Source organism: Engystomops pustulosus, chromosome 1, assembly GCF_040894005.1.
Source record: "Engystomops pustulosus chromosome 1, aEngPut4.maternal, whole genome shotgun sequence".
In the NCBI taxonomy this organism is placed as follows: domain Eukaryota; kingdom Metazoa; phylum Chordata; class Amphibia; order Anura; family Leptodactylidae; genus Engystomops; species Engystomops pustulosus.
In genome coordinates this window covers 177,900,023-177,916,226 of record NC_092411.1, presented here as the reverse complement: position 1 = coordinate 177,916,226, position 16,204 = coordinate 177,900,023, and the positions used below count along the sequence as shown (strand labels likewise).

The following is a 16,204-nucleotide window of genomic DNA, read 5'->3' as shown; positions in this document are numbered from 1 at the left end:
TTGACATAGATTCTCTTCTTCTCTGCATATTTTATTTTTTTATGACAGGAAATCATAACATCAGAAAATCATATGACACACTTGTTCTGCCAAATCAGGAAGGGAGACAGACCGCAAAGGGAAATTGTGCAAAATAAATATAATCCTAGAAATTAAGTTGGAAGATGCTTTTTAGGGTGACAGTGGGCCTCTTTAATTACTACACAGCCTATATGCATGTGTTCCCCTTTACCAGTATAAAATTTCCACAGGTACATGGCTTGTCAAAGGCAACATTAATCCCTTAAATATCAGGTTTTTTCTTGTTTTTTTCCCTTTTACAAAGCAATATGAGGGCTTGTTATTTGTGGGATAAGTTTTACTATTTAGCAGCACTATTTTATATTATTTGCCATGTACTGGGAAGCTGTTGAAATTCTGATATGTAATTGAAATAGCAAAAAAGCCAGTTTCTCCATTCACTGATGGACATTGTTTTTACGGTAGATTTTTTTTTTCTTGGTTCTATGAATTTTTTTGGTTTTATGCATTGTGAATTTCTTCTCCTTTTTTAGTTTTGATTTCAACAGTTGGTGATCAAGGACATATTTTTGAAATTGGGAAGGCTTGGGCCCCTGTAGCCATTCATTGTTTGGGATTTCTGCTGTTCTGTTACCTCAGAGGCAGCTGAAAATTATACCATCCAATTTGCCACCAACCACTGATGTTTGCCCATATAGCATTTCTGAAACTGTGTAACTAAATATTTACTGTTAAGAATTGGCTTTTGGGGACTAAATGTACATTTTGTACACTTTTTTGGTGCTTGCAATACCCCTTGTTAAATTCTGTAAGTGGTGTAGTTTCTAAAATGTATTACTTAAAACTGCCATTGGCAGAAAGATTTACCCATATCCCAAAAAATGAGTAAAAAATCCCTGCTGTGATAACTGGTCCATTTTTTGTGAAAACAGTTTTTAAAATTTAGGGGTTAATTTATCGGGGTGCTCTCTCCTATAGGCCTCACACCGCAGAACCATAGGAGAGTTTTTCCTCCATCTGGAAACGTTTAAAAAGCCCCTCCTTTTTCCCTTCAGGGATATCCCCTGAAGACCTGTTAGGAAGGGACCAGAGGCAGATCCAGAAGATTCCCTGCTTCTCAGGTGGTGATTTTCTGTGGTAGAGGAGAGTCGAGGCATCAGGTCAGCAGAGGAACAGGTTTTACTCATCAGCTTTTCTGATAAGAAAGCCAAATATCACATTCTGAGCTGTATTCAGTTTGCTGGACCTGAATTTCTATGCAAAGTACTAAACATTCTGAATGGTGATGATTCGGTTAGCTGTCAATATCCTGAAGTAAGACTACCTGTCAAAATTGGATCTGAGTAATGCATACTGCCAGTTCATCACCACTCTCAAGAATAGTTCCTTGGAACTTTAAATGACCAAGATTCCCCTGAATCCCTGAAATCCACAAAACTTATGGCTAAAGTTTATGCATCTCTTTATGTAAGAGGTTTCCTGGTGATACCTTACCTAGATGACCTGTTGATTGCTGTCCCTATAGAATTGACTTTTTGGGATTATAAATGTCAAGCGTGCATTACATTTAACCTCGAGTTTTCTTTTGGGGGCATCATGCTGAATGATGATGTTCCTACGGAAAGATAAGATTGTTCTGTGAGACCTTCAGGTTTTGGAGTTGTGGGGGAAAGATGACAATTGCACTTACCAGTAATTTGGTTTCTCCTTCAGCCTCCACAGTGGCAGGTTTTTTTCCCACCGCTGTTTGACCTATGTTTATATTTGGAGATTTAGCATTAATTTTTGCTGTATATATTTCATTTTTTTCATTCAATTAAAGTCCTTTGAAATTAAACTGGTGAAGGTAAAGAGCCAGGAGCATTTTAAATGGTTCCTGGTATTTGTTTCATGTCCCACGGCCTGGGGGAACCTTCCTATGGTGCCCCTGTTGAGGCTAGAGGGAAAACCTAATTACCAGGAAGTGTAATTGTAATCTCTCATCCCAGCATAAAGCATTGTGTTTCCTCTAGATAATGGTTAACGCTTACACATGCACAGCTGTGAAAACCTCATGCTGGGTTGTGGTAAACCCGATTTCAACATAAAAATAAATGTAGTGCGATCTCAATCAAAAAACCACACTCTAAAAGCCAATACGTTTTCACTTGACATTGACTGTATTTTTGTACTTGTCTCCCCCATGGTTTAATTACTTACTGGTTTACTACACTAGGTGTACAAGTCCATACAACTAATGTTAGTAGTTTTTTGTCACTTAAGCCCTTCGTGACTGAGGGTCATTGGAATGTACAGGCCAATTTTTGCAGTTCTGTTCTGTTATTCTTTAACCCTTTATGGATCAGGTCTTTAGCTTTTTGCGTCAACATTTTTCACCTCCCATCTTTAAAAATCCATAACCTTTTTTATTTTTGACTGTTCAGAACTTTATGAGGGTTTTCTGCATCTGAAATTGTACTTTCAATTGCTGATATTTTATATTCTGTGACTACTACTGGGAAGCTGGAAAAAAATGCCATATGTGATGAAATTGTAAAGAAAATGCAATTGCACCATTTTCTTGTCACTGATTTTACAAATGACAAATCTTATGTATTTTTGGGATGGTGCAATCAGAGATGCCAAAATTATATAATTAATCATAATAATTCTTTATTTATATAGCACCTACAGATTACACAGTTCTGCACAAAGCTCGCCACATTGGTCCCTGTCCCCATGGGGCTCACAATCTAAACAACCTACCAATGGCCACCGTGCTGCCCCATAAGTTTTATTATGTTTTGAGAGAAAAAATGTAATCCTGATTTAAATAATTTTTGACACAACTCTGTACTTCTAATTATGTAAGGTGTTTTGTGGGATTAGCTGCCTTCCGTGTAAGGCTACATTCACATGGACGTGTGCTCATCAAACCATAGCCTGGGCGAGCACACGTCGGCAGTGCTCCATCCTCCCCTCTCCATAGGAAATGGCTGCACTGGGAAATGAAAGGGGGAAAGATGGAGCATATTTTACCGTTTCTTGCAGGAGTATATACAGTATGTCCTCACAACGGCAGTGTGAATGAGGCCTTATACTGTTTCCTTTATAAGCCTTTAAAGGGAACCCGTCATCAAGAATATATATATTTTTTTTGCTGGTGACAAGTTCCAATTGCCTTTGCTATGCGGAGTTTAAAAATGCTTTTTACTGCATCCTGAATCGTTGCAGTACTTTATAAAAGTATATTAGGCGTTAACTGGCTCCCTTCCAGCACACCCATCGACTCACAGGGGAGGAGCCCTCTCTGTCTTCTTTGTTTGCTGACATAGGTCGGAGAGAGTAGGAGGAGAGGTGGATAGAATGGGGATGGGGGAGGGGAGGATTGATCGAGGAGACGGGGACTAGTTTACACCCTGCCTGAGGTGTATGTCTTTATTGGAATTCAACCACATACATGGCCATTGTTGGATATGGTTATTGGGCCCAAATACGACTGTGTGCCATCTGTCTGTGAAAATAAAAGGCATTCACATTTGGACCCATTTTATACAAACTGGAAGTGAATAGACCGGTGAAATCAATCGAGCAAACAGATAGGTCTTTTGCAAATGCATTGCTAAGTTCATAATCAAGTAAGCTTGTATATATGGTATTGTACAAAAGCAACGACAAAGCAATTCCTTAAAGGACATCTACCACCAGATTATCGGTGGTAGACTTTCCTATAATTGATGCTCGTTACCTCTACGAGATGATGCAAGTGCCTTAATTCAAGGTGCCCATAGTCCTGACAAAATAAAGTTTTAAAAATATGTAAATTAGCCTCATGGCTCCTCCGCTCCTTAATTATGCACCCCCCCCCCCACAGATTCATTAATATTCACCACCTCTGTCCACTTGATCGAGAAGTTATCCCTTGCGCAGCCGCACAGTTAAACCAAAGTTCTTGTGTATGCGCAAGATTTCCAAGCGGCCATGACTGTTCTCGAGCCAGTTGATGAAGGGGGTGAATATTAATGAACCAGGCTGTGCATAATTAAGGAGCAGAGGAACCATGAGGAGCCCAGGCCTACGTCACCTGAGGCCACTTTACATATTTTTAAAACCTTATTTTATCTGGACCACGGGCACCCTGGATTAAGGTGGAGACACTGGCATAGCCCCCTAGAGGTAATGCGCATCAATTATATCACAGCTAATCTGGTGGAAGATGTCCTAGTGGCTGTGTAATATTAAATAGAATGAAAAGCAAAGGTTAACAATGCATGAATGATTATGTATGTTTTTTTATGCTCACGTTCTATTCTGAAAACTTTTAGTATTTGGGGGATAAAATAAAAAATAAAGGTGTTGTCTGGGAATATGAATTATATTGGGGGAGCTTTAAAAATAAGAGTATTTGTACACCTCTTCCTGCTGCTGCGGCACCGCCAGTCATTGCCGACTTCTATTTGTATAACAGAGGCCGGTGGTGAGTGGCGTCTGCATTTGTGCTAAAGTATGAGTTTCCGTCCAGTAATAAGAGCGTGGCTGTAGATGCACGTCGCCTCCCGCCTCTGTATACAATCATAGTTAGGAAAATGCCTTGGTTGACTCATTACACTATCTCTCTATGTATCTATTATCCTAATAGTCCTAATTGTTAACATTGGTTATCATTCATATGGAGGTAACATAAGGGCAAAACAGAGAACCAGTCTGTAACTGTAACAGTACACATTACTCAATGGTATGATGAATGCCTCAGTAGCGTACCACTCCTTTCTGTAATCAATTGTAGTAAATCAGAGATTAAGAGAAGAAAAATGATTAAAAAAGCAATATTATTTACTAAATATAATATGAATGCTAGTTACTAAAATTGATCTGGAGATGCAGTAGACAGCTGATCACTGAATTTCCATGGGCACTAAAATATTGTTTATTTATTACTATTTTATGTAACCATTCAGCTGCACATCACATCTGACATCCTTTTTTTTTTCCTTGCCTTTTCTTCAATCCATTTTGTTAACAATTCTACAGGTATGCATTCACAGTTCTGGCAAACATCTGTGTTTATGCAATCGCTTGGTTGCTGTTACACTTCCAACTGACTGAAACTGAGGATGCACAGCATTTGGGACGTCAGGATATTCCTGTATTCAGGGTAAATTTCTACATGCAAAAGTTTTGTTAAGAAATGTATACGCATACTCATATGACAGATTACCCAATGGTAAGCATAATATTAAACATGTTTTTAAATATACCTTTTATTATTTCTGTACATTATGCTGTTTCCCAGATATTCTCAGTTTTCAGTGCTTCAGGTGGTAAGGACACAACCTGAGTGCACCAACTGCCTCATTAACATATGGATTAAAATGGGAATTTGTCAAACGACATAATGGACATAAATAATTTTTTGCTTTGGATAAAAGCATTTTTTTCTTTTCAGATCTGTTCATTATAGCTCATCTCTGAGGTCTCCATAATGTATGGAAAAACTTTTTGATATAATCGAGATATGAACTGGGTTCTGCAGGGTGAAAGATGGCCAGATTGGTTAACCCTCCTGAGCCAGCAAAAACATGTCTGTTTTTAATGTAGCGTGCTGCGTACTGTAGCTTCCAAAAAGCCTCCTGTGAACTCCTGCAAAAAGAAGTTCTAGCCAGCAAACTACTGTCTAATGCTATTGACTCAGCCCAAGCACTGAGAAAACTGCAGATCAGGGTATTAAAGGGTCAGGGAAAGCAGTATCTCCAGGACCTAGCTTCATTTTAAATAGTACAAGGGTAAGCATTGAAGGGAACCTGTTGTGGCCATTTGAACCCATAAACTGCTAACTCTCTAACTAGTGTAGTGACCAAATCACAGTGATATCTTTCTTTATTCTTGGAGTTTTGGCATTATGAGGGGGAAAAGAAAGAAAGTAATATAAAGTTCACATTTCCCATAATGCTGATTTAGAAGGACTTGTGGCAGGTTGGTCACCCTTTGTGGGACTTTAACCCTCTTGAGGTGTTCCCTTTTAAATGAAACCAAGAATAGTTATAATTGTAAGAAATATATTATTAAAATATTTTTTATTTAGTCACCATAAAAACATGAAGACTAATATCAACTTGGGCATATGTTCTGTTTAGTCTGTGATCTTCTTTATTTATTTTTTCCCGCAGATGTTGGCCCTCATTGTAGTGGGAATTGGAGCATTATTCTCTCTAGTATTCCACATTGGAACAAAGGAGAACTCCTCCAATTTTCAACGCCTTCCAGAAACAGATGATGAGAATGGTGATTTCTTGAACAAGGAACTTCCCAGCTCACCAGAGCCATTGTTGCTGTGGAAACATTGGCTTTTAGAACCTTCTTTCTATCAGGTAACTTGTCTAAAGATGAAATCTATAAATGTAGTAGTCATAATATTGTTTGATATTTTATGTTGCAGCTACATCTAACTAGACTTTTTGATTTCAGGTGGCTCTCTTATACATGTGCACACGTCTCATAGTAAATTTGTCACAGACCTATATAGCAGTCTACTTGACCTATTCTTTACATCTGCCAAAGGTAAGGCAAAGAAACGTACTTGCTGTTCCTTTTTGATCAATTCACTTGTGGTATTAGCGTTTTCCTTCAGAAGGCTGCAATTGCTGGCAAAGCCAATGATAACTGTATGCTCAGGCTCACTGGCGCCTGTGCATGGGTGCATGCTGATTCTTAAATGACCGGAAGTGGTAGCCATGACCTTCCAGGAGCATGAGCATCACTATGGCAACAGGACACTGGCTCGCCGGCTGCATCACCAGAGACTGTGGATCGCATGCATGTCCCAGTATTAGCTGGACACCCAAAACTATACACAGGGTGTTTAAGCTGATTACAGGATGGATGATAGCGGTACTGGTAACTGGAATCTATGGGGAGTTTGCGTCCTTACATCCAGCGACAGTATATACATAAAGAGTACAGTGGATATATAATTATATAAAAAATAACAGTAACGAATCCTAAGAACAGAAAGTAGACAATAAAAGATGGACCATTTTTTTAGTTATAGAATCACTCCTGAAAGTGTTCCCTGTTAAAAGCACAGTTCGGATTAATAAAAATTGGCAATTGCCATCCAGCTCGCTCCTCACTCTGTGGCTGTGCAGGCATCGCCCGCCCTGGTTAGTGCATTCACGTTACAGAAGAGTCTCTGTAACAAACCACGGCAGGTGGCGCATGCATAGCCATAGAGAGAGCAGTGAGCTAGATGCCGACATTGCCAATGCGCAGGCGCATCCAGATCGTCCGAACCAATTTATCAAGTGAGAGAATATTTGGATTTTCAAATTTAAAGGGGTTTTCACACAAAACAAATTAGGTCCTATCCACACCGTGTTGCTCCCTGTGATGAGTGGAGTAGTCCGCCAGGCATGGCTGGGCTGTCCCATTCATTTCCCTCGATCTCCCTGGGCTGTCACCCCCCACCTTCTTGATCAGCAAGTTAAGCCTTATCGAGCCTAACTTGTTACGTGGAAAAACCCCTTTATGAATCCACCTCACACATCTCTCTATAGCAATATTGAGCTTATTTGCCTACATCCTCTATCATATTTGTGTGTGTAGGTATATATGTATATATATAATTTATATTTGTGTGTATGTTCTATATACAGGAGAGAAGACATAGCTCTTTCATTCAGTTTTTCTTGTATTTATATTTTGGTGGGGCACATCACCTAAGTTTGTCTCTCACAAAGGAACTGTGGAGGTGCCTTAATAGTTGGACTCCCAAATCCCCCTAGTGGTGCTGGGTCTGGACTCTTCCTTCAATTTAAATTTCCCTGCTCCCCTACAGTCTAACAATATGGTTTCTACAACCAGAAGAAAAGGCAGCATTCGCCATTGTATAAAAAAGGGAGGATCTTGCTAGCAATACTTTCTCACCATATAGTTTGGTGCACTAAGGATAAGCCTGTGCCTTTTTATCAGAATCCCTTGGCCCAACTGGGCATTAATGGTACCCCATCTGTCCCTTATAACATTCATAATTGTACACGCCAAGGGTGTCCCCGTTTCCCTCCTCTATACGCCCAAGTGATGGGGCACCTCCTGGCGGCCATAAGTGGAAACCCTGACATCCACAGTAACACTATTGCGGGAATGAAATCTAAATCTCATTCTCTGACAACCTTTTTGGTCTAAGCAACAGATCCACACCAATCCCTTGCACCCTTGATCTCTGCGCTGCAGCGTTTTTGTTGCTGGTCCAGTTTTAAAGTAAACTGTACCAAATCTGAAGCCCTAAATGTTTCCCTGCCTCCCTCTGATATAATTTCCCTTACATCCAAATTCCCCTATGCTTGGCCCTCTGGAGGTATTACAACTCTGTCCCAAGTTATGAGGTGGCATGGGATTGTCCGACTGCAGACCATACTACTTGGCAGTGGCTTATGCTCGCCTCAGACTTTTTTCACAATAATAGTTCAAAGTCCTGGGTTAAACTCGCCCAGAGAACACCGTAGCCTCACCTGGGATGTCCCTCCTCCAGAGACACCACATATCTAACTTTCACTACTGCTGAAAACATTTAGAGGCTGTGGTACAAAGTACTGTTATCCACACACGTGGACCCTTAGTGTAAACCAAGGACAACCTTGTCTGGAATAAACATTCATTCCTCGCAGGTTCCTGTGACAAACCAGTTATTTGCTTACTCTTCCTTACAACCTCTACATTTACTGATCATAGCTGAAGACATTTCTTCCACCCACCATCTCCAATATAATCAGTTGTTTCATTCCAACAAATGACCCTGTCCCATATGCTATCTCCATTTTGAGCAATTCATAGTAACATAGTTTATACGGTTGAAAAAAGACCCATGTTCGTCAAGTTCAATCAAAAAAGGGAAGGGATTGGATGAGGAAAGGATTTAGGTGAAACAATTCTATATAACATGACTGTCAATGTTATTTAGGTGTAAAAAGGCATCTAGACCCTTCTTGAAGCTCTCTGCTGTCCCTGCTGTGACCAGCGCCTGAGGCAGGCTATTCCACAGATTGACAGTTCTCATAGTAAAAAAATCCCTGTTGCCTCTGGTGATTAAACCTTGATTTCTCCAAACGGAGACAGTGCCCCCTCGCCTTATGGTTTGATTTAATCTGAAACCACTTGCCACCTTATTTTTTGTATGGACCATTCATATATTTATTTAAATTCATGAGGTCCCCTCGTAGTCGTCTCTTTTCCAGACTAAATAAATCTAGTTGTTTTAATCTTTCCTCATAACTAAGACCCTCCAAAGAAATGTGCCTGGCTATTATTTATCTGCTCAATTCACAATCGCCCAAACCACAGATTCACTCTTGACATACACAAAATACGCTTGTTTAAACTCCACTTGTGTCCACAAGCCAAAATTATGCATGGCCTCCTCTCACATTCCTTGTGCCTTATCGGAAGTATATGTTACTGATTTCCATGCATACTTCAAACCTCCTGTGTTTTTAAGCCATAGAAAAAGGAACTAGGTAAGATATTTTCTGTTACCCAATGTTCAAAGTGCTGCTCCTTATCCCAAAAAGATTGCTACTAAACCTCAAGAGACCAGCTGCAAAATCCTCACAGATGGTACAGGATCATTTCCTTTCTCCACAAATGGTTCTCCGCATTCCCTGATTTCTGCTGGCATTGTGGTTCCCCCACAGGCAATATGCACCACATAGGTTAGCAGGCACAACATATTACAGACCATAATCACTGTGGGCTGGATACTACACGTATCCCCCTATATTTTCAAATAAACCAAATCCATTACAAATAATAATATCAATTTAAATGCCAATTAGAAAACTTGTAGAAATAAAAATAGTTGAATACAGTGTGACTCCAGAAATTCCATTGTGTTAATGTTAGACCTATTACATGTTCCCCCAAAGCGGGAGACAACCTGGTATAAAAATACATATTCTCAATATATAGGTGTTGAAGGAGGGAATTTAAAACAATATAGCCATATAAACAGTAGGACAAGTGTCCACACATAGGCGCTAATCCTCCCAAGAATTCAAATATACCCTCACATTCCCATAAAAACTCCTACAGGGAACAGAAACAGGTGAACCAAACGCTTGTTGCATGCTCCCAACGCTTCCTCAGGGGGCTCAAGAAATTGTCTTGACTTGCTTTTGGGAGCTACTATTTGGGACTAAAAAGTCGCAAAAGTGAAACTAAACAGGCAACTCCTCATGTGTATCACAAAGGGGAAAAACATAAGATACATTGCGATGATTAAGTAGGCCAACTTCTTCAGGAAACTTGGTGGCAGCTGAAAAAAACTATGATGCATGTGCCCCTATGAATTCCACATTCCCAGTATATACAAGGGACAGTCTTGGAGCAAAATGGACATCTAGATAGTTTCAGACATCCCTAGTGACCTCTGCATTTGTCTAGTATATACAGCCTGTTGCCCGCCCCCCACCTTAGTATATACAGCCTGTTGCCCGCCCCCCACCTTAGTATATACAGCCTGTTGCCCGCCCCCCACCTTAGTATATACAGCCTGTTGCCCGCAACCCCCCACCTTAGTATATACAGCCTGTTGCCCGCAACCCCCCACCTTAGTATATACAGCCTGTTGCCCGCAACCCCCCACCTTAGTATATACAGCCTGTTGCCCGCAACCCCCCACCTTAGTATATACAGCCTGTTGCCCGCAACCCCCCACCCCCTTAGTATATACAGCCTGTTGCCCGCAACCCCCCACCCCCTTAGTATATACAGCCTGTTGCCCGCAACCCCCCACCCCCTTGGTATATATAGCCTGTTGCCCGCAACCCGCCACCCCCTTGGTATATATAGCCTGTTGCCCGCCCCCCACCTTAGTATATACAGCCTGTTGCCCGCAACCCCCCCTTTAGTATATACAGCCTGTCGCCCTCAGTATTTTACAGCTCGCACCTCTCTGCCTATCAAGGATGTCAGCGCCTTAAAGGTGCCGGTGTAATTAATTTTTCAGGTAGTAAAGACTTGCCAGTGTTTGGCGAGTCCATACTAAGGCGGTGAAATGCCGCTTCTTAAAGGATCCAGAATCTGCCTTCTGAGGCAGATGCTGCCCTGTGTATAATATAATATTATATAATGTATTATATAAAATAAAGGAATTATTATTAAAGATGTGGCAAAGTACAGTATAACATTTTTAACTAAATTATCTTAATTTTCTGTACCTTTTCTCTCTCTATTTTTTTTTCTTTTTTACAGAATTACATAGCTACAATTCCTCTGGTCATGTATGTAAGTGGATTTGTTTCATCATTAGTAATGAAGCCAATCAATAAATGTCTTGGACGGAATGTGAGTTTTTTTTAATTAAAATTCATATTATAAAATAGTATTTTTGTCTGTTTTGTTTCTGAACCCCCTCATCTTTGTGTTTCCAGATTACCTATTTTCTAGGTTTGTTAGCTATTGCTGCTTTTTCTGCCTGGGTAGCTCTAGATCCACAGCTTAATGTGGCAGTCTATGGAGCCGCTGTAATTTTGGGATCTGGGTCTGCTACAATCCTGGTTACATCTTTATCCATGACTGCTGATCTAATTGGAACCCACTCGGTATGTGTTTTCCAATGTTTTTCACGTTTTCATATGTCTCAGGTGCAAAATGTAACCACTAGAGGGAAATGGTGAACTGTAAATGTGTAGTGTATGTCTCATCAGCTGATGGGTGAAAACCATGTATGCATAGTATAGGTATATATATGACATCCACTTTAAAAATGTGAACAAAAATTTTGTTGTGTATAATTCAGAAAACGTACTGTGAAAATTCATTTTAAACTATAAACCATCGGTCGTCATTCTGCATGTTGAAGGGATATTGGCATTTGTTTGTATCTATCCCTCTAGTAGTTGTGGCTATGCAAGGGATTTGAAGTTATGCTAAAAAAAACAGTGCTGAAATCTACCTTTAAAATTGGCACGGATAAACCAGCAAGACATAATTCGAAGTTAGTGTCATATTAGGAAAAAGTGGGTGGGTACAGTGAAAACAAGAGATTTTTTTTTTTAAATCTTAAATTAGAAATTATTATATGATTGTACTAGTGATTTTATTATGTTACATTTAAGCCCTGCACCTTGGTTTAGCCCCTCCTTTTTCATCTCCATCCAAATGTGGAACATATTTTCAAGATATTAATCCCTCAAAATCTGCAAAAATTGCAAACATGGATTAAATTCTGTGGACTGCCAATCAATGATTCTTTGTCATATTTAGTTTATTTTATTCATTTCTAAGCTTTGTCCAACTTTTAAGATGAGTGGCATTCTTGTCTGTAAGCTGTTCCCAGAGAACAGAATCACTGTATTGTTTACATGCTGAAAGCTGTGGTGCTCACTCACAGTACAATTTATAGCTATGGTTTTAACTACTGCTTTGATTTCCCATAGACTTGAATGGGACACCACTGCAGCACATAAAACCACTGCACAGTAGTACAGTGAGTAAGCAATGGGGTCCCAAGCATGCAGATAATACAGGGAGCCTCATTCTGCAGAAAATGTAAATCTACTCTGGTCACCATTGTAAGGCTATATTCACTTGCGGCCGTATGTACGTCCCCCATAGGCTGGCAATGGGCGCATGGAGTGATGAAGTGCAGCACAGGTGTGGCACCATACCAATCCAAACATGGGAAAAGATAGGACATGTCCTATCTTCCCCCATGGTACGGCGCCATGCATCGCTATGAAGAGGGGAGGGGACGGGAGAAAATAGGATACGCTCTATATTTTTATACGGCTAGTATATGGTACGATACGGCATATAAATGGTTGGACATATTGTCCATTGACAAATGTACTTTATTTTTGTTTTGTAGTCATTATAATCACATTTTTTTATGCATTTTTAATACAACTTATGTTACTTCTGACTTTACAGCACAGTGGGGCTTTTGTATATGGGGCTATGAGCTTCACTGACAAAGTGGCCAATGGTCTTGCTGTTGTGGTTATTCAGTCTATGCATCCATGCCAGTAAGTATTACCAATATAATCACTGAATAAATTAGTTTTGCTTATGGTTATTTAAACATGTGATGATGTTGGGACCACTATATTTGTAGGAGAAAAATGGGTCCAGAGAAATAAATAATTTGAAATCATAAATTAGTGGGGGACTAATACACATTAGATTACATGGCGACCAATAAATCTGTGTGTGTGAGTCTGTCCCAACTGTCCTCCAAGAAATGACTGGATGGGGAGGGGGCTTTAAAAAATTAGTATTTTGCTTTTTTTTTTTTTTTGCTTCTTATTCTTTTACTCCTCTCCTCTTTTTCCATCTAGAAAACTTTTCTTTACGCACGTTCACCTGAGATGCCATTGTTCAGTCTAAAGCTATTTAAAAGAATCTACCCTGATCTTTAAACTTTAGCAACTATTCACACAGCTGGGTAGCTCCCAGTAGAGTGAATATGGGCATATGTTCATTAGAAGTTTTCATAAGTGCTTTTGGGGGGAACTTGGTGATGCCTCCCAAAGCATGTGTTTCATTTAGAAAAAGTTAAGGTTTCATTTTAAAATTATTAAAACTTTTTATAAACATATGCCCATATTCACACTGCTAGGAGCTACCCAGCAGTGTGAATAGGTAATAAGGTTAAGATTTCTGTATTTTGGTGCTAATTTATTTTAAGGTGCTTGACCTCCTCATGAGATGGATTCTAAGGGGGATATTTATCATACGCTGGCGCTCTTGTTCACAGCGGGATACATCAAGAGGCTTCTGCATATGAAACGTCGCCGGCAGCAGCGAGTGCGCCTGCGCGGGGACAGTAACTCCCCGTGTCAGCCCACTCCCGGCCGCCCCCCCCCCCCTTCACACCCAAGGTGGCGGATCAGGGCAAATAATCGCAAAAGCTAGCAATAAGCTAGCATTTGCGATTATTGCAGGGCCTCTGCGCCACTGGCGTAGCGCAGAGGTCCTGGTAAATATGCCCCTAAGTATCCAGCATGACCAACCGCGCCTGTTGGATTTTTCTTCTTTTGTAGAATAAGCTGCAGCTTATCTTTTGCATGAAAGTGTTTCTTTTCAGAGGTATGAAAGTATTGTTGGTTCCACTAACCTTTTTTGTTCATTTTGTTTGTATATTTAGAATAACCTTTCCTCTGAACCAAGAATTAGAATTTATTAAGGTTTTCTGGGACTATTGATGATCTATCTTATCTGTGCGGATCTCACTCCTGGGAACCCCACCGTCAGCTGCTTGAAGTGGTTATAAGACCCTATATTGAATAGATGCTGTGAGCTTCATCCTGTTTATGTGAAGGAGCAAGGGTGTACCTAGCCTTTGGGGGGCCTAGCTACGAGAGGCTTAAAACAGGAAGGAAAAAAAAAGAGTAAACCTATAAATGTCACCTTGGGTCCCTACACCTGAAATTACCATTATACAACCAATTAAGAACAACTAGTAAAAACAATACGTTTAGTAGCAATACAGCTGTCACAAAGTTAGGCGGCGCTCTCGCACAGCTCTGTTCACATTTAGTTCATTTTGCTTAGGTTTGTTTCCAAGTAAATGTAGACAATTCCATGCAGTATACTAACCTTTAGACTTCACAATGACTGTCTTGAACTATGGCAGATTTGCAGCAGTGTCATGCTGCGTGACATTTGTTGCAACTTCAGATACTTGTTTGTTCAGTTGCAGTATTTGTTGCAACATATTGTCCTTTTTCTTGGTGTTTTTCCAGCTGTCTCAAAATTCTGGTGCATTTTTCTTGGTAAATTTAATTTCTTTTTAAACAGTAAAAGATATAATAATAATAATAATATTAAATTCCGTATATACAAGTATAGGTCTACCTGGATATAAACAGAGGCCCCTAACTTTGCCACAAATAACTGGGAAAACTTTTTGACTTGAGCATAAGCCTATGGTGGGAAATGCATTGGTCACTGCCTCCCCACACTAATGAAATGCCCAAAAACAGCCTCTCACTCATTACATGGCCAGCAGCCGCCACTATTAATGAAATACCAATAAAACCCCCCTGGTAATGAAATGCCGAATACACTGCAGCCCCCCCCCCCCCCCGATGATGGAGTGCCCTGCAGCCAGCCCCCCTAATAATGGACCCATGATGATTGTACCTTGAAAACCTAGACAGCTTCTGAAAATCTGGAATATGTGGATATTTTAAGGAATAACTAAAACATATCAAAGTCATTCTCGTGTTGTTGTTTTTATTCTCTACTTGCTGATTTAGCTTTTAGTGATTAAATTACCGTAATATGACTTATCTTTACTTTTTAACAATTGCAAAAAATGGCAATTTTTGATTAAAATGTACTTTTCTCTTATTATTCAGAATATATCACGTGTAGTACATGCCACCAAGATGGCTTTTATCTGCTTTGTGGACGGTTGGCAGAGCCTAAAATGGGCTTTCAGGCCACAATTTAGATAGTTATAAATTCCAGGCCTTATTCCACATTGGCAGAGTAATTAATCAGTCAAAATCAAAGAAACCCCCCAGCTGTGACCCCATTTTGGATACTACACCCTTTATGTTCTCTTTAAATGGAAGTAGCAAGCATTTAGACCTTACAACTTTTTCAGAATAACTGCATATCAAATATGAAAAATTCAAGTTTTCATTATTTTCAGTCCTGTCACATTTGTGACCGTTTTTACTTTTGTTTAAAATAAAGAGAATTAACAAAAGGGACCCCAGATTTAATATAACGGTTTCTGAAAAATGTCCCAATATAGCCATTATCTGCTTTCTTGATAAATGGAGGGGAGTGCATTTTGGCTTTCATAGCACAATTGAGGCCGCAATGAATTTTAGGTCCTATCCACCATTGATGGCTATTAAGCAAAACGAATAGAAGAAGTCACATCATTGTGGAAACTTTACTCCATATAGTATCTTTCTGTGGGAGTAGTATTAAGACCTTACCACTTTTTTCAGAATTGATTCAAAGAAACATAAAAAAATCTACATTTTGCCTTATATTCCAAACCGTGTTACTTTTGTGAGTTTTCAGTAAGGGAAACTGAGCAAATGGAACTCAATTTTTACGCCCTCATAATATTTATGTAGAAGTCTAATGGGAATTTTCATTTTTAATGGCCAATTAATGAGAAGTAGGTAAACATTGCATAAATATGTGGACATTTGTGAAAGGGCAAAACAAGTGGCTAAATAAATTT

At 39.7% G+C, this 16,204-nt stretch overlaps 1 protein-coding gene across 3 annotated transcripts in view; it reads left to right on the top strand.

Annotated features, from left to right (window-relative positions):
- Nucleotides 1-16,204, top strand: part of MFSD12 (major facilitator superfamily domain containing 12) — an 82,231-nt gene that overhangs the window by 10,657 nt on the left and 55,370 nt on the right. For all 3 annotated transcript variants that reach the window (XM_072113986.1, XM_072113984.1, XM_072113985.1), the window contains exons 3-8: nt 5,032-5,155; nt 6,168-6,368; nt 6,466-6,558; nt 11,245-11,337; nt 11,424-11,594; nt 12,925-13,019. In XM_072113986.1, coding sequence (XP_071970087.1) covers nt 5,032-5,155; nt 6,168-6,368; nt 6,466-6,558; nt 11,245-11,337; nt 11,424-11,594; nt 12,925-13,019 — 777 coding nt within the window. The remainder of the gene's footprint in view (nt 1-5,031; nt 5,156-6,167; nt 6,369-6,465; nt 6,559-11,244; nt 11,338-11,423; nt 11,595-12,924; nt 13,020-16,204) is intronic.